This window comes from Lissotriton helveticus, chromosome 8, assembly GCF_964261635.1.
Source record: "Lissotriton helveticus chromosome 8, aLisHel1.1, whole genome shotgun sequence".
NCBI lineage: Eukaryota > Metazoa > Chordata > Amphibia > Caudata > Salamandridae > Lissotriton > Lissotriton helveticus.
Genome location: NC_136069.1, coordinates 224522868 through 224542328, shown reverse-complemented (window position 1 = coordinate 224542328; position 19461 = coordinate 224522868). Strand labels below are relative to the sequence as shown.

The 19461-nt window shown below is 42.9% G+C and overlaps 1 protein-coding gene across 2 annotated transcripts in view; it reads right to left on the bottom strand.

Moving 5' to 3' along the window:
- The window catches only part of LOC144771567 (high affinity choline transporter 1-like), a 132280-nt gene that overhangs the window by 48106 nt on the left and 64713 nt on the right, over positions 1-19461 (bottom strand). Inside the window, exons 2-4 of one of the 2 annotated variants that reach the window (XM_078655961.1) lie at positions 9371-9484; positions 1958-2113; positions 191-339 (exon numbers count right to left, since the gene is read on the bottom strand). In XM_078655961.1, coding sequence (XP_078512087.1) covers positions 191-339; positions 1958-2113; positions 9371-9484 — 419 coding nt within the window. The remainder of the gene's footprint in view (positions 1-190; positions 340-1957; positions 2114-9370; positions 9485-19461) is intronic. The other variant, XM_078655962.1, reaches the window with a different exon arrangement.

Sequence of the window (19461 nt, the reverse complement as noted above, 5' to 3'; positions counted from 1 at the left end):
AAAGGCATGCATGGTAAAGGCATGTGTTATAAAGTCATACAACACTTACTGTGTACCATAAAGAACAATGTCAATATATTTGCACATTATTTGTATTGAAAGTTTGTCATATTTACTTTAATTTCATATACATTTTATACATTTTTTGGAGGGTGTCAATATTACTATTTTAAAATAAAGTACGACTTACCAGACTCAGCACCAGAAAAATTAGTTGAATCACATCAGTGTAGGCTACTGAGTACAGACCACCCAGTAATGTGTATATGATCACAGTGCAAGCAGATATGACAATGGCCACATATCCTTTCACATCTAAAATAACACTCACTGTTGCTCCTAAGGTGGAAAATAACATAAACTTGTGTCACGGTACTTGCCTGAAACAATCAATGGTACATGAACTTTAACCATTTTGAACACCTTAACATCTTTTATTGCTTTGTTAAACATGATGTCATTCCCCAATTTACATATTTTCGTGTATATTTCTGTGGTAGAAGCTGTGCACGCCCTTCTTGCACCCCTGCATTTGAGAAACCTCACTTTATGCCTTGTAAAGACAAAATGCTGCTAGGCCTTTACATTTATCAAAATAATGGAGCCCTCTCCTGGCTCTGATGACATAAATATCTGCTCCTTCGGCCAGGAGTAGTACATGGCAGTCAAAAAAACAGATTGTAAAGCGGGCAGTGGGAGAACTGAACAATAATCTTAATACACACATAAAATGGTTCTAAAGACGTTTCTTTCTATGTTTCAAGTCGGTGGCGGCCGATGCATTTTAACAGTGGTTCAGCAAGTGGAGGGGGCGTCAGGGGTTGGGGGTGTGAGGGGCACGGGGGTGAGGAGCACAGGTGGGAGCATGGGGGAATAAAAAAAAGAAAAAGAAAACTTACCTCGTGCTGCTTCTGTCGCCTCGCGCCTCGGAACACCTCTGCTTCCTGGTCCTAGCAGACACTGGGACAGCAGCAGACTCCCTGTGCAATCCCGCACTGCTTTATGAGAGCAGCGCAGGGATTGGCTTTAGCGGGCTGGTTTGATGCTCTGCTCAGGACAGGGAGTCTGTGCCGTTTCTCCAACCCGACTGTACAATACCGCAGATTTGGAGAAACCTAACTGAGCATGCCTGTTTGGCCTGCCTAAAATGGCCGGTCAAACAGACATGCATAATTAGTAGCGCACATCACTCCGCCCCCCTCCCATCACCCGGCCCCATCCCCACATATGCTGGCTCAGCCAAAAAATAAAACAATATTGTTTTTATTTTTCAGCTGCTGGCTGAGCCAGTGTGTAGGAGCCGCCGCTGCTTCAAGTTGAACAAAAACAGAGTCCTGTGTTCACAAGAATTTATTGATTCTCATAGAGCGATAATGCAACAGAGGTAATATGTTTGTTTCACCACAATTGCAACTTCTTCAAGGCACGTAACTATTAATAAGGAGTTATGTTTCCCAAAGGTTACCTCATTTCTGGAGGTAGATAAACTTGGATTATTGCATGCAGTACCCTCAATTAATTCATAGTCCCTAATGGCCTTCATGAATTGTGTTTAGATTAGTACAAACCTGGAACGGGCACCTACTTCAGAATTTACACACCCCATGGAAATAAAGTGGGAGCTCATGACATTAACAGAGAATGATTTTAAACATAAACTCAGGTAAATATATGCAATGACCCTCAATTATCTGCAAGGACTATAATAGACCTCAGACGTAACACAAGAGCTTTGGTGGTATTTATTATAGCATTAATGCATTTTATAATTCTGATAAATTTTGCCTGTTGTATATTTATGCAGAATATATGTTTATTTTTAAAACTATGAATTAAAACTGTTAACACACATTTTTAGTAACCAAACCCAAAAATGTCATTTTCAATATGAATGTTATTTTATTATTGGCACACACCATTCAAATAGATAAAACATGCATAGTATGGTCTTATTTACCTAAAGAAGCAAGGATTGAAGCAAACCAAAATATATCTCCCAGCAGAGGTGGAATGAAGAGAATGCTTCCCATGGTATTTCCGTAGGTTTCCTGGAGAGGGTCCATCATGGTAACATACTTTTTCTCTCTCATTGGTTTTATGAAAAACAGGCCACCTAACAAAAAAATAAAGTTATAAACTTTTTTGAAAGAATTGACTGTAGTGGTTTACTGGTATTTACGTTAATATGATGTTAATACTAAATAATTATTATAATTTTCCTACTACTACTAATAATAATAATAATAATTGCAAATAAGAATCAGAATCAGAATCGTGCCATTTTATATCTGACTAGTAGCAGCTTTACTGAACACCACAGACCTACCAACCCCACCATGGCATTACCAGCCTAGCACTGCACTACCACCCATTGCTACTACACTTACACCCTTTTCTACCACACTTCCAGTCCATCAGCTTTATAACACCATATTAGATGTGTCAGCTTTAGGGTGGTCTTCCCCCAAACCTTTTGCCTTAGCCTCCCCTTTTTCCTTTTAATTGGCCTTAGGACTGTTTACCCCCTTACCGCTGCCAACCAGTGTTAAAGTGCTATCTACTTTAAACATGGTAAAACTGGCTTGCACCTGATTGGCATCTTTTATTTACTTCTAAGCCTCTTGTAGAGTGGTATACCATATACCCAGGGCCTGCCCTAGGTGACTAGTCGGCCTGCAGCACTTATTGTGCCACCCATTTAAGTAGCCCCTTAAAACCTGTCTCAGGCCTGCCATTGCAGCCTGAAGGCAGAGTGCATTGTAATTAAAAGGTTGGGCATGTACTTTTAAGTATTATATGTACTAGTAGGGGAAAAACCCTAAATTCGTTTTTACTACGGTGAGGTCTACCTGTTACATGGGATAACATTGGGTTACCTTATTACATTTAATATGTGATAACTATTGATTGGGAACAGGTAAGCATTTTATGGTTGGTGTATGTGCAATTGCAATTACAAATCCTCTTTAATGGTAAAGTCGCATTTTAAGGCACAATTTTGAAACTGCCACTATTAGAAAGTTTAACACCTACAACAGAGGTTGGGCCCATATGAGTCAGTAAGGCTAGGCCACTGCAAATTCTAACACCACACAAATGCCAATACTGACGATACTTCTGCACACCTTTGTTTTCCTTTATGACCGCCGTAATCAATAGAAGTGATCCCCGTTTATTTTTTCAATTCTTTAGTCATGACAATTTCTTAATTTTTTAATAAAAATGTCAGTACACAAAAGCAAAACATGAACATAATAACAAAAAAATTACATTACATTTCTCCCACCCCACAAAACTGCAAACGTTGACTTTTAACTTTTAGAAAGTTGGCATTTTTCTGACCATTCTATTTGGCACCTGCAACCACCCCCGGTCACATCTCTGGGTGTAGTTGGCAGCTGGATTTTGTTTACTCCTCCCAGAGAGCCACACAATAGGGTAATTAGGTATTGCTGGATGAGCCATCAATTGGCAGGTTGGGGGGGAGGAGCTGAGCACAGCTCCACTTGCACCTGTTCATGCAGCCAGTCAGGAGCCAGGGCAGGGGAGCCAGGCAACCTCAAACATTTCAAAGCAAAATTTCTAGAAATGTGTACTTCAAAGAAGGCACCATGCATAAAAAGGGGACCCTCAGACCCACTCAGTTCGCTTTTAGACCTGCAGATGGACTCTCAGAGGGATGCCTGCTGCTGTGGTCTTCTGTGTACTCCACAAGACTGCTTTGCTGCACCTGGAAAGACTGCTTTGCTGCCTGGAGCCTGCCTTGAACCCTCAGAGACCTACCCTGCTGCGAGAACCCTGCTTCTGCACGTGAACAGAGGACTACCAGAGTTACTCCAAGAGCTAGTTTGTTGACCTCCTCTTCAGAGCCTCAGGGACAGAAAAGGCTTGAACCCACATCTGGACAAAGCTTAACTGAGTCCTCATCCCCTGCCACCCCCTTGTGGTGCCCCTCCAGTCCTGGATGCTTGGTGGTGGCGCTAAAAGAGCCCAGAGAGTCTAAATCCAAAAATTTGAGGCTTAGAAAATATTTGGCTAAATACTGCTGTGAGAACCAAGGGAAGACCAGGACCAACCTGCATGTCTATCTCTCCAAGGTGCATCACTAGTCAGCCTGACATTGGAAGCAGCTCCGGCTACATTATTTTTGACGCAGCAAATCCTGTTCAGCGCCCCCTCAGCAAAGGGGTATCTGGCCTCCTGGATCTCTCCTCAGCAAAGGCTTCCTGCCTCATCTGTCTGGAGATTTATGACTTCCCAAAAAGTGACTAAGTCTGAATGTAGAAATCTTCACTACAACTACATGCAGCAGCTCACGATGACGACGATTCCTTCTCATATACTGGCTGCAGCCTTGCCCCGCTGAACTTAACTTCTCAGAACATTTTCTTCAAAATTTCTACTAAGTCCAAAGGCAAGTGCCAACCGGGCCCTATCCACTTCTTGTATGTGACCTGCGCTCTAGTCATATTTTTTTTTACTTTGAACCGGTCTTACACAACATGATGTCAGCGGTTGGCATTTAAACCTTTTAGGAGTTAGAGTTTTATTTAATCTTTAAAGATTCATAACTCCAGTTCTGCTATTAGGATTGTTGTCATTTTGGTATCAAATAATGTATTACAATTAACCCAATTGTTCTAAATTGGTGTGGGATTTTTCGTGTGTTATGTTTTATCTTTATTACCGTTTGTGTGCTGCATAAATACTTTGCATATTGCCTCTAAGTTAAGCCTGACTGCTTTTATGCCAAGCAACCAGTGGGTTAAACACAGGTTGATCTAGTGACTGTTGTGGTTCACCGTGACAGGGATTGTGCCTGTTGCTTGACGAGGGCTTATACTCCAGTCAACCAACAATACAACGTCTCACACATCACATCAGCAGTCTTCCTGTCTACCTAGAGCTACACAACCACTCCACATCTGTTTTTCACCACACAAAAATATCAGAAAGTAACACACCATGGCCCAGCATCCTGCTGCTGCTACATGCTACAATTGTACTATCCTCCCTTTGCTTACATACCACCTAAAGGTACATACTTACCGTAGTAAATAAACTACTACATCATAGCACTTAACATTCACCCCAACACATTCAGACCTCACAGCTCTTCACTGCCATGTCATGCTACCGAACACAGTCATCATATAAAAGACCCTGCCAATAAACAACATCTCAACAAAACAACACTTCCCGGCACTATCCCCCTCACACCAACGCACAACCAATCCATAATAGCAAAGTATCCACCCCACAGACAATTACGAACTCTCTGCCACAAAACCACCTATCACCAAAAATGGCCTCACTCATCACTGTACTGTAAACCAACTACTAAAATATCCCTGAGGGGCACCAGAGTACCACCCACCATCACCACACTACCAAACCCCACCAATATACTATGACTAGAACTGCACGAAATGTGGGTTACGCCAGCACAAATAGCATAATTCCGGTAAATTCCCATTACACTTGTTATAGAAACCCCCCCAGAATTTACGGAATAATGCCACAATATGTAATTACCACAGTTCATAATAACAATTTAACCCAAATGTGCTGTTCAGCATTGGAACAACACGAACAACAGTGCACAAAGTGATGTTTTTAGTGCGAAAAGCATCCCCATGTCCAAGGTGGAAGTGAATACAGATTTTACACTATAATAAAGTTGTTGGGCTGCCAGTTTTTAATTTTGAGTAATTACATGAAACTTTTATAATTCTGCTGCAATTACACGTTATTAAGCAAAAACACATTATGGAAATGTTGCTCACCACAGCACTAAACATAACAAAACAGGTAACAGTATAACAACTTAATAACACATTACAGTGCAATCCAAGAGCAAAACACACAGTGCAATGACAGATAACACAACACAATGATAACACCAATAGAAAACACACATGCACTTAGAACCTCAAGATAAAAGCATATCACAGCAAAATATGACACACATGAAACATACCATACAAAAACAATAACTATATAACATACCATCTTAATTAAATACAACAGCACAACACCAAACAATAACACAACCTCAACTCACACAAGATACCACAAAATACAGAACTAAAATAATAGCTCGACACAACAAAAATGATAACAAAACACAATAAATAAAGAATAGCACCTCAAAATAGAAAAACAACAATAATGATAACACAAAACACATGACTAGTTGCACAGCAACAGAACAATAACAAACCAACAACACAATAATACAACCCAGCAACAAACAACACATTAATGTAGCACAACAAAATACCAGCACCGCAACATACTAAAAACAAGATCAACACAAAACACAACTACAAAAATAACACAAAAACAAAGCAATAACCCCACAAGTTGCCGTAGCACAATACACCTAGAAAACATTAGCACAACAGTATAATAGTGGTGTGCATTTGTGTTGTGTTAGTGTTGTATTTTTTTGGTGTGTTTGTTTGAATAGCTGTTGAGCTGTGTTTCTTTGGTTGTGTTGTTGTGGTGTGCTGATACTGTAATGTGCTACTGTGTTGCAGTGTTGTTGGTGTATTATTGTGTTATGTGAAGTTTCAGTTTGGATGTCTAGACATTTTGTTTATAAAAACCAAACAATTAGGCTCTTTCCATCGAAAGGAAGTGCTGTGAGTGTCTTCCCTTTTTTGGGAAACTAGCAACGAATATGGAGAATACAATTGTTTGCAAATAGTGTGCATTTTATATGAACTACACATCATTTTTTGCATGTACGTGTACTTATATGTGATAGATAAGAGGGGACGGAATGTAGACCATGGACATAATGCTCGCCAAGGCAAAATGGTGATAATTCTTGTCAAACTGTTGAAACCCATAGCATGATAGTGGTGTACTCCTTCCACTGCCGTATGGTGGTATTTCTACATACATTGTGGACAATGTTGGCGCAATGGTGTCCAGCCATGGTGTAACACTTGCACTAGCATATTATTAGTAATTTTTAGCATTTCCTGTCAGTTCTTTCAAAACCTCAGCCCAAAAGATTGTTGTGATGTGTATGCACTCATCCATGCACTCAACTACTCATTCCCTCAGCTGTCCAACCATCCAGCCATCTTCTGTTCACTCATTTATTTGACCATGCATCCATACATGCTCCCATTAACCTCTAAATGCAAACACAGACCCATTGATTGTCCTAGCATTGAATTATTAATTCGTCCATCCTGTCGCTCCATTCAGGAGTTTACACTTCTCACATTCACCCATTTATCTATTGAAACACACAAAACTTGTCAATCAGTGGCGAAGCAATATCAATTAGTAAACACCCACACCTACTGGCAATTGCTAATAACAGAATTGGTTAACGTATGTGTACCACTACATAGCACTGCACATAACAAAGTTTACAATCACTCAGTTAATATTACACATTTTGTTGAGTTCGGAAGAATGAAAGACCGGATGACACTCCCACGGATGTACGTTGTTACAACGCATGTTGTAACAACGCATGCCTTTACCACGCAAGTCTTACAACGCAAGTCATTACAACAACTTGCGTTGGAGGGCGTGGGTTTAGGAATCTTATAATTTTATATTCCAACACCAGTCCCCGTAACAGTAGGGAAGATGTTGGAATATAAAATTGCAAGATTCCTTATCCCACAGCGCCATCCAGCGCAAGTCGTAGTAACGACTTGCGTTGTAGTAGCTGCGGGGTAAAGGCACTGCGGTGTAAAAACCGCGTCGTAAACGATGTTCCCCCACTCCCATAGCTGTTAACTTTGATGTAATGTACAGCTCTCATAGAGAGCCTCTATCGTTCATTTAAGTTTCTGAATCTCATAACCCACTGCTGTGACATAGTAACAGTTGATTACAAAACTGGTTACCCACTGTTGTGATGTTATAATGGCTTTCCAGGCCAGGCTGACAGACTTCCCTGAGAGCCTGTCAGTGCAGCGCTGCGTGTCTGCTTTGACTAGAGTGACCAGATTTTGTGAAGCAAAAACCGGAACAGGCTAGACATAAAAGCAGGACTAAAGATTTCAACCTTACTTATATGTCTGGCCTGGACACAAAAAAACATCCCCCTTAGCTATTAAAAAAGACATCTAGCCTCTACCCTGAGTACCACTGCTCTCCTCTCTGCCTCCCCTCTGCTGCAGCAAACATGAAGCTGTGCTGCCTGAAACAGATACATTATTTAATGAAAGCATACCTTTTAATACTCGTTTTCAAGAAGACTTGACCTTTGTCCCAAAACCCGAGACATGTATTTAAATTTAAGGAAAACTCCGGGACACCAGAACATTCCTCTGAAAACTGGGACTTTTCGGGGAAATCCGGGACGTCTGGTCACCCTATCTTTGACTGAAAGCAGAAAGCACATCTGCAGGAGGGGGAAGACAGGCAGGGATGGTGGTGGGGGTTGGTCAATGATGGCAGGTAAATAATTGTTTAACATTTGAGACAGGGATACATGATGGAGGCCATGTTATGCATGGCTCCCCATTGTTCCTCTGCCGCTGCGAGGCAGTTGAAAGCACGGGCAGATGATTTTGGGGGTCATACATAACAGAAAAATATAGATGGGCAAAAAGTGAATTACGTGGATGTTTTTCAACTCTGAGTCCTAGGTGACATCATAGACAACTTGAGTTTCAGTCTTGTTTCTATTTGATGTCACTCAGAAACCCTCAGTGAAAAATATCCCCATAATTCATTGTTGCCCATCTATAACTCTGTATATGAACGTTACTTGCAGATCTCAGCTGCAAGTGTTTATACCAGTTTACATCGCCAATGCATAGGATTCTTCTATTATAAATTGGACGTCAATAAAATTATCTTCCTCTTAAAATGATATCTCATGTACTGTCTTAGCTTTTACTTCTTTGTAAATAGTATTGAAAATTATATTAAAGAATTTTATAGACCGCGAAGTTGAACTGTGTCTTGGCGTTGAGTCTGCTATGCAAGAAAGTGAGTGAACAGAGTTAAACAATGATCACCAGGAAGGGCCTATGCCTGATCACACTGAATAGGAGAATAACCAGGTTTTATAGTTGTTTCCTGAAACTGGAATGATTAGGATGTACTCCAAGCTGGTAGGGTAGATTATTCCACTGTAGAGATGTAATGTGGATAAAGCTCCTACCTCCCCAGTTCTTTCTTCTGGTTTTGAAGATATTAGCTGTCCTAGAATTTGCTGAGCGTAAGGTTCTTCTGGGAGTATACCAAGAGAGATTTCTTTTCAGGTAAGTAGGGCCTTCACCATACAAAGCACTTTCTTCCTCACATGATAATTATTAACCTGAAGGAACAGACAGCTATGCATATCTTTTATTCATGAAAATTAACCACCATTTATGTTTTTTACCAATAATGAAGGTTAGTGAGAACCCTAACGGAGCCGTGACCCAGGCTAGTCCTCTGCTGGGAAGATACGCTATTTCTGCTGTTCCATTAATGTATGCTCCTCCAACCCATGTTGCTGAAAAAAATGAGAGACAGTAAATAGTTTTATAAGAACTTACAGAAAGCACATAACATAATACAAAATAACAAAAAATATCCAAACATTCAAAGATAGCCTTTGATATTCCAGCATCCCTTTGGTAAAATTATCCAGTAGGTAGTCATATTTTGTCCAATTTATTGCACTTTCGTCCTTTTGCAAAATGTCTGAGTATACCACAATAGGGTTGATTACAAGTTTCACAGTACTAGCGGAGTGGTAAATCCACTCTCAAAAATGATGTTACCAACCGATAACATTGCACCAACACTGTGCAATTACATGCAATGGGGTTTACTATCTGGAACTAGAATTGCTGTTAGTAAAACCTCTCACAATTCCCTCTTCTGAGCAGACAGAAAAAGTATACTGTGGTCTCTGTCTGTGGTGGGGGTGGTGGATGGAGGTTTGAGGAGTAAGGAAGCAACAGGAAACGCACATTTTTTGGCTGGGGCATTGGTATGCTGTAGCTAAAGCCTCTGGCTATTTTTTACAGAGAGTAATACCAAGTAGTAATATTGGGTTCCATGCTCTAACACCTGGGAAAAGGGTGAAAGAACACACAGAATCCGACGTAATGGAATTCCATATGTGTTGGAAAGTGGATTATTGGTAGGGGCAAATGTAGGTCTATCACTGTCAATAAGGCCACTAAAACATGATAGGGCTCAGAATAGGTCTTAGAAAATTATTCCTATGCTGAATCCTTAGTAGAGTAGCTGCGAGCAGGCAGGCTTAACTTCAAAGACAGGTATGTAAAGCATTTAAAAACACCAATTCAGTAAATAATTAAGACACAACACATAATAAAAATCCAGTCACAATTTATAAAAATAGGAAATATTTTTATCTTTAAAATGACACCAAAACGATACAAATCCATGCGGGGAACCGGAGATATGAATTTTCAAAGATTTAGCATTATATAATACTTAGAAACATATAGCACCCTATTGGGATATCTGGTCGCGATAGACCAGCTCAAAGTCAAAGTTTCAGGCCGACCGCGATGGAGCGAAGAGGCTACCACTCGCAGTAGGCCCCGGTCACAGTTTTTACCTTCGGACGTAGAAATTTTTCTGAAGCTTTTCTTCTTGGGATCCCTCGAGGCTCTCAGTCAGTCCGGATTCGGTGAGGGTTCTCCGGATAGCCTTGCGATGAGCTCCCGGTCAAACTTATGGAAGTCCAACCTCTGGAGCGTTTCAGCGGGGCAAACCCAGAATCCAGGCTGACACGCGGCTGAAGGGAGGCGGCTTGGCTCTAGCGGTTGTTCCCGGTCACCTATTCTTTGTTCGGACTTAGAAACTTTTACGGAGCTTTTTCTCGCGGGGGCCCTTGATGCTCTTCACCGGGCTGGTTCGCCGGCCTTGGATTACTTCCACTCACGGTCAGGCTCTGCAAGTGGGACCTACGGAGCTTTTGGCGGGGCAAACCTGGATGGCTTGACCGGCTCGCGGTTGAAGGCAGGCCAGGTTGAGTTGGTCCCTTTATGGAGCTTTTTTTCCAAGTTGCTCCCAAGTTCCCCAAACACCTGGAACTCCTTCCTGAAGTTCCCCAAAGGGTCACAAAGTGTCTCAAACTCACTCCAAGGGTCTGGAAGCTCCAAGATGGTCCTTGAAAGTTAAGGACTTCAGTTCCCACACCCCACTGGTACAAAACCCTTACAAATCCACTGGTGGTTTTCCAAGGTGCAGATTTAGGTGGTGATGTTCCAGATAATCTCTTTTAACCTGTAGCTTTCAGGGAGTCCACTCTTTAGTTTTTTTTCAGCAAGATAATCCGCAGGGCTGTAGTTTCAGGTGGCACAGTCTTCAGCGGTCAGACCTTAGAAATATTTGCACAGCAATCTTCTCAGCTTGGCAATGTCTTGCTTCAGTAAGTTTCAAGCAGCAGATCTGGAGGGTTTTGACCCTCTCAGATACTTATTCCAAATTCTCTGGGTCTGGCAGGAGGTCACTCCTGATCAATGGGAGCAGGGTAACTCCTCAAAGAAATGACCACATGCTGTAGAATGTGGCATTATTGTGTACCAGAGTGCATCAAATCTTCCAAATCCATAATGGCTGATTTTCCAGCCAGGAGTTAAGAGCTGACTAAACACACCCCTAGGATGGCTACTTTACTTAGACTCTCCCCCCTGCATCTGCTCATATCTTCCTTAATCCTACCCTCTGCCTAAGGTGGAAAGGTCAGAGTTGTAAATGACACTGTTCTCTGCCCTCCTCTTTGAAGGACATTGTTTACGACTCCTCCCCCTGGCCTGGCATTCCTATGGAACAGCACACTGCCCTGCCAGCAGAGCTGGTTGACCCCAGGGGCTCTTTATCACCTCTTCAAGGCAGCCTGGCTAATCCACTTAACTCTGAACAAACAGGGCAGACCACTGGAAGGCTGAATCTGGACTTATAACTTATAACTTCTTGTATGTACACTTTAGTTGAAATTCAACAATATCATATTGTTGCATTTATTAATACCATTCAGGGAAGTCTTTGAATGGCAATTCTAGCCCTCTCCTATCAAGAGTTATTAATCGAAAACGTCCTACTATATTAACCTATGTAGCAAGGGATTTGCAATGGGAAAAATGACTTGGGACATTTTTCCAGCACCAGGACTTACAAAAACATTGGGGCATATTAGCAAGAGCATCGTCAAAATTATCACTGTTTTAACCTGGGCTTCCATTGGAATTCTATAACGCATATTAGCAAGCCCATTATTGCCAATTTAGCAGCAGTTTCCTGCCGCTAAAACAGCAATAATTTTAACGCGGTTCTTGCTAATATGCCACATATTTTATAAGTACTTCGCTTATATCTACAGGACCCCCAACCCATGGGACAACTAGGGGAGACTTTAGGGGTTTTGAATCTGTAGAAATATTGCATATCATCACTCCACAGTGCTCCTAGCATCAAAGTCGAATTTGGGCAACACTTTAGCACAATGTGGGGAGTGAAATGTCACTTAACCCAGGGCATATAGAACACATTCATAAGGGTCTACCTTATAGATTCCTGACTCCAACCCCCTTGGACACCTAGAGGAGACCCTGGGGTCCCTAATATGCCATAACATTGTAGGTTATCCATTTTTAGGTGCCCCAAACACCAAAGTTGAGTGTGGGCACAATTTACTTTTTAAAAGCAGTCCTGGCACCCTGCTTTTATAACTGACCTCAGGCTTCAGCAGTGCACACATGCAATTGCAGAAATGCTGCTGGCCTCCAAACTGCCATGCCCCATTGTGGGCTAGGGACTTCTAGGTAGTTTTAATCCTACTGCCCTAATATTTAATAGGGTCTGATAGGGTAGATCATGCCAACCACAGGGGTACCCCAAACGTTAGTGTACCCTGGTATATGTATGTGTTTTAACTGTATTCTAAATGTGTCTCTTTCAGCATAGCACTGGCCCTGGGCCTGGTTAGGCAGAGCCCAGGGTCAGTCAGTTTCAGTTACCACCAGTACCATTCAGCAAAACATTGGGGGGTGCCCAGGGCACAGGATGACTCTGCAACAATATGGTTTGTTAAAAAAAGTTTACAATTACACAAACCTTACTCCAGCATGCCCAGAGAGATGCAAACATAAATAGCCACTAGATTGACCCAACAATTCGTCAAGCATCATAAAAAAATAATGATTTACTTTACTAGATACTTCATCCTTGAAATCTTAAAAATAATTCCTCTGCCTAGTCAACAGTAAACACAAGGGGAAACTGCATTTAGACGGTCGCCAGTAGTTAGTTATTGTTAGGACCTAGTTTCCTAGTTGTGCCAATAACTTTTGCGCTTTTTGATGAATCTTCATGAAAATTTCAAAACTAATACGACACTCACTTCAGCTGCTATTTTGAATGTTTTGGGGTGATTTGGCAAGCAGGGGGCCGAGAACCAGGGGGTGCTAAAAGCGAGTTTTCCCCATATTAATTCCAATAGGACCTGAAGGGAAGTACACTAAATTTGTCAGGAAGGTGGATGTTGTTCCAGGGATGTGCTTTTTTGTTATTTGGTGTAAATCTGTTCAGTAGTTTTGGAGAAATGTAAAGAAATCACCAGTTGTATATATAGTGACGGTCTCGATCCGGGATCCCCTCCCGATCTCGTACTGAGATCGGATGGGCTGCTAACACTTCAAACCAGGAAGTGTTGACAGCCATCTTGTGACTCAATAGAATCGAGAAGGAAAGGGGGCAGGGTAGAAACACCCTGACCCCCTGGGCCTCTTGGGGTACCAGGCCAAAAAAGCATTTTAAACTGAAAATTGGCATAGTCACGCTGGATCGTCAACTTCTGGCAAACATTTTTTTTTAAAGCGCGGGCTCCTGCACTTCATTTAATATAGGCTCCCACAGCCACTGAGACTGCTAGATGTAACATTAAAGCGGGGGGAGGCTCTGTCCCCACATCCCCGCGGAACACCAACTTCCCGGCGCTAGACATAGTGAAATGTGGGGGCGCATTGGCCCCCAAAGCCCCAGAGACTGCCACCTCCCCAGGGTTAGGCAATGTGAAATGCGGGGTGCCTGCACGCCCTCCACCCCCACAGCCCCGCGACCACCTCCTCCCCAAGGCACACTATTTTATTTTTAAGTAATGTGGGGGAGGCTAAGAGACTCCGCCACCACCTTGTTGGTAATACTTTATTTTTTTTTTAAAGCAGGGAGGCCAAAATACAATAATTAAGGGGGTCCACAGTGACCCCATGGGACCACCACCTCACTGTGGAAAATTGGCACAAAGGAGAGGGGGCACCCAGCTCCCCACGTGGAATACTACATGGCCCCGGGGACCGCCACCCCATTGCAGTTTGCTATGGCTTGGAGGGAGCACCGCTTCCGCCAAGCCATAGCAAACAAGTGCTCTGTTTTTAGCATGCCAGTGCAAGGAGCTTGCTGAAAGCAGAGCAAGTGTCTGGCTGTGAAGCAAGCAGGGAAACAGACACATTGCATTGAGATCCAGGGAGCAGTATATTCAGCAGCTCCTTGGGGCTCAAAGCAATGCCGCCTCCCGCAGAAGCGGTGAGCTAGCAGGGATTATGGGGCCTTGAGGCTTCTCCCATGGTCCCCAACATTGGCAGTGGGTGCTCTGGGTTGGGACCAGGGCACCCACACTACAGGTATGGGGGATTGGGTCCACGGGGGCAAAATCAACCTGGGAGGGGGGCTGCGTGGCCCCCCTCAGTTTTTTAAATAAATAAAATATGTATGGCAGGTCCCAGGGGATGGGGACTCCGGAGCCGAAAATGGCTATGGCGGGGGCTGCGATGCCCCCCTTCCTTTAATAATTAAAAAAAAGACTGTGGTCTGTACGATGTGGTCCCCAGGGCCAAAATCGGCCCAGGAGGGGGACCTTGAGGCAACCCTCCCTTTTTAACATAACATATTAAAATATCTAAAACAATTTGCAGGTCCTGGGGGATGGGGTTCTGGGGCAAAAAAGGGCCCAGTGAAAAAGGCCACACTGCCCCCCTTCCTATAAAAAAATAAATAGGTCGCGCCCCGGGGTGATGGGGTCCCAGGGCTGAATATGGCCCAGGAAAGTGAGGCCACAAAGGGTCCCCCTTCCTTTTTTTAGAAAGAAAAGAAAAGAAAAAAGAAAAAGAAAGGACATTCCCGAGGGATGGGGTTCCTGGGGCAGAAATTATCCTGGGAAGGGGGGCCATGCAGCCTCCCTCCCCATTTCTATCATGCTGGGCCCCGGGGGATGGGGTCCCAGGGCACAAAATCAGCCCAGCAAAGGAGGGCTACAAAGCCCCCTTCCCTTTGAAAAAATGAACAAGATAATAACCTGTCAACTCACCAGAGGCCCTGCCCCCTTTCTCCACCACTCTGCAAATGCGCTTTCTGGTGAGCTATTGGTTGTGGGGTGATGTCCCCTTGGCATTAGGAAGTTATGGTTAGGACCTAGTTTCCATAGGAAAGGCATTTTTGGCCTTGCCTATAACCTTGGCGTTGTTTGACTAATCTTCATGAAATCTTTCCAAAAAAGTGTCAAGTTATGTTCTGTGTATCACAGAAATTATGGGGGTGATCTGTGCAGTGGGGACTGAGAAATTGGATCACGGAATAAGGGTGCATTTTTAATGTTAATTTCTATAGGAACCTTTAGCCACACCTACAGTTCAAACCTCTGGACGTATTTACACCCATTTTGGTAGAAACGTAGATGTTGTTACACAGATTGTGCTTTTTTTCTTATTTGGTGGAAATCCGTTCAGCAGTTTTAGAGAAATTTTAGTTGACGATTATAGTGATATCTCTGGCAGCGGATATCTCGCGATGATTTTGTGATTAATCGTGACTGCACGTGCTAACAGGAATACTGTGACTGGCTGGATGCAACCTGAACAGCAAGCTGCGGCCACCATTTTATCTATCGGGAACGGGTCCCTGTGCAAAAAGTTTCTGTGAAAGAAAACATAAGTGGTCAGGGTCGAGGTACTCTGATCACATGTTTCAGAAATGTAAGTGTTAGTGACACAAGTTATGTGTCTAAAATAATTTTTTGTATCGCACATAATATTCGCCATGATGGTGTGATCGCCAGCGCTGCACCCATGTATCGACACGGGGGGCCATGATTATCGCAGAAACATTGTGAATATTGGTGGAAATAATTTAAAAATCAATTAATCATTAATACACATTGTTATAGAGATATTGAGATCCTAATGAATGTTTTTATAGAGTTATCTAGATAGTGAGTTACCTAGAATGATGGTTAGAATTAATTTTATAGTTTAAAAAAAAATTGTGTTTGGTGGCTTTTGAATTCCTGCTTTCCCTTTCTGCTTTTGCAACGTATCTGTGGGGATTGCGATTTTGGCGTCATTGTGATCTCCGGCCTCACTGCAAAAAAGGAAAATAGGTTTCAGAGACAGTTGTTCTAGAACTACACTAGAAAAATGAGCTTCAAATGTACAGTAATAAACCCCTAGTGTGTAAAATACTGTAATATGTGTGCATATATGTGTTTTCACTTTATGGAAAATGCGCAATCGTCACAGTTAACGGCGTCGTTGCAACTTCCTGAATAACCGCGAAAATGGAAAATAGGTCTTAAAATAGATTTTAATGAAATTTAGTACAAAAACACGAGTTTACACATGTTTTCAAAGAAGCATGTATATGGTGATATGTGTAGTGCAGTGTTTACAATGGACTTTTTTAGTTAATATTTTTGGATGTGCTGGTGGTCATTGAATGTCTGCTTTTGTTTTATGATTTTGCAACATGATCGCAATCATCGCGACGTTATTGCGGATTAAAAAAAAATATTAAATATATATAAGACAGCTATTGATAAGACTGTATGCAGAGTTTCAGGTTGCTTTCAGGTTGCTTAGAAACACCCTGGTCCCTTCGTTTGAAAAGTGAACTCCATCACTTCTATAGATTCCATGCATGTTAAAACATAGATTGTTGTTGTAGATAGAGACCATGTTATGGTCTCTGAGGAAAGCAGAAACAGTTTTATGAACATGTTTCCTGGCTTTGTCAATCTGTGGATATATTTGATTTGACCACTTCCATTTCTGTCTTTGGCACATATCAGAGTACACCAAGTCAGTGTGAGGGAAAAGTGACACCAGTTCTGAAAAGGTAACAATGGTCTTTGCCACCACAGTGTGCAATCATGAGGTGAGGAGCTCGGCAAACCACAATGGTTTTAACTGATCTAACAACTGATGAAACTTTAACCCTCTCTGGCCAAACCAAGTAATCTCCACATTTGGTCCTGTCAATACCTCTCTTTTTGCAGCCTCTTTAGTCCAGTAGACATAGCTGTCGCAAAAATCCACACTCTAAGCATTTTAAGTGAAGGAGCAAAATCAGTCAGTAGAAGGCAGGAGCTGAATGAGGTATTTTTCCAAATAAAAAGCAGTTACAATGGTGGTGCTTTCTTAATTAAAAAAAAATTCAAAAATAGACATTTCATTGGATGCTGTTAGCATGTAAGTGAATAAAATTAGGTAGTGTGTTGGATGCAATAGATAGAAGTCCTATTATTGGGTGTTGTTTGAAAAAAAGAAATGTAATACAGACATGGATATGCTTTTGAATCTGTGGAGTAAACCACACCTGCTGTATCTTATTTGGAAGTAGCATGGTCCTTCTAGAATGTGCTGTGAACCTGTGACCTACTGGTCCACTAGGTTGCAAGATGCACTGAGCTAACAATGTATTGAGGGAAGGATGTAAAAGAGACAGAACATTTTTTTTAAGGTGAGGGGTTATGACACAATTTAAGTAATGGTAAACTTTAATTTCCAGCTCAGGATTATGTAATGAACGGTTGTGCGATATTTAAATTTTTAAAAAAACTAAAGCTAAATATCAGTTTGGACTCCCATTTATTTTTGCGATTACTCCTTGATCATTGTGAAAACTTTGCAAACATGTGGAGACAGGACCCTCGTTTGAAAGAGAAGAAAAGAGTCAACAGTTGCTAACCATTCACAAGTGGAGATGGAGTAGTCTAAATTGAAAGACTTGATTTCATTTGCTGCCTATCTCATGATCATAGAGTGGAAAGTTGAAGAGGTTGTCATTTTATAGTTGCTTTGTTTGAGAGTGGTGTACCATTCATGTGCTCAGTTTTTACAAATCTGAAGAGTGTCAAAACTATTAAAGAAGAGCTAAACCAGCAATATAATCTTCTAACTGAATCCACTGGTATGTACATAACTTTTTAATGTATTAAAAAACAAGCATTTACAATGCAATGGTTTCGCCTTTGTTAAAGTTAGAGCTATTGGCATTGCTCTTGACATTTTTATTTATGTTTTTTTTAACATAAATAAATGGCATTGTCATTTACAATGCCACTAGCTTTATCTCTCGCAAATGACACACGCAGAGCCCGCCCACACACACACCCACACAGAGCCCCCCACACACACAGCCACACAAAGCTCCCCACACACACAGCCACACAAAGCTCCCCACACACACAGCCACACAAAGCTCCCCACACACACAGCCACACAAAGCTCCCCACACACAGCCACACAAAGCTCCCCACACAGCCACACAAAGCTCCCCACACACACAGCCACACAGAGCCCTACACACACACCCACATGGCACAAGCAGGCAACAGGGGCACATGGAGGCACAAGCAGGCAACAGGGGCACACGGACGCACAAGCAGGCAACAGGGGCACACGGAGGCACAAGCAGGCAACAGGGGCACACGGAGCCACAAGCAGGCAACAGGGGCACACGGAGGCACAAGCAGGCAACAGGGGCACACGGAGGCACAAGCAGGCAACAGGGGCACAAGCAGGCAACAGGGGCACACGGAGGCACAAGCAGGCAACAGGGGCACACGGAGGCACAAGCAGGCAACAGGGGCACACGGAGGCACAAGCAGGCAACAGGGGCACGAAAACTGAGGCACAAGCAGGCAACAGGGGCACGAAAACTGAGGCACAAGCAGGCAACAGGGGCACGAAAACTGAGGCACAAGCAGGCAACAGGGGCACACAGAGGCACAAGCAGGCAACAGGGGCACACGGAGGCACAAGCAGGCAACAGGGGCACACGGAGGCACAAGCAGGCAACAGGGTCAGGAAAACAAGCACAAGCAGGCAAAAGGGTCACAAGCAGGAATTGTAATTTAGACGGGGCTGAAGTGGAGAACGGTCAGTAGGGAAGTAGTGCGGCTGGTGCAGTGGTACCAAGCCGAAAGGTGAGAGGGGCTGTCTGCACCCCAGTTTGGACAGTTTCCACTACCTAACAGGGATTGGTGGGAGGGGGGCGTACTTCTTGCTTGCTTTAGGGTTGTTACTTCGGGGACGCAGTGCACGCTCTTGCCTGCTGCCGCCGGGACACGGCAACAGGCAGGGAGAGGACAGGCTGGAAATTCTGGTGGAAATGCAAGAAGCTGTCACGTCGAGTTGCTCTCACCTTGTCCAATATCAAACAAGTCTCTGCCACAGC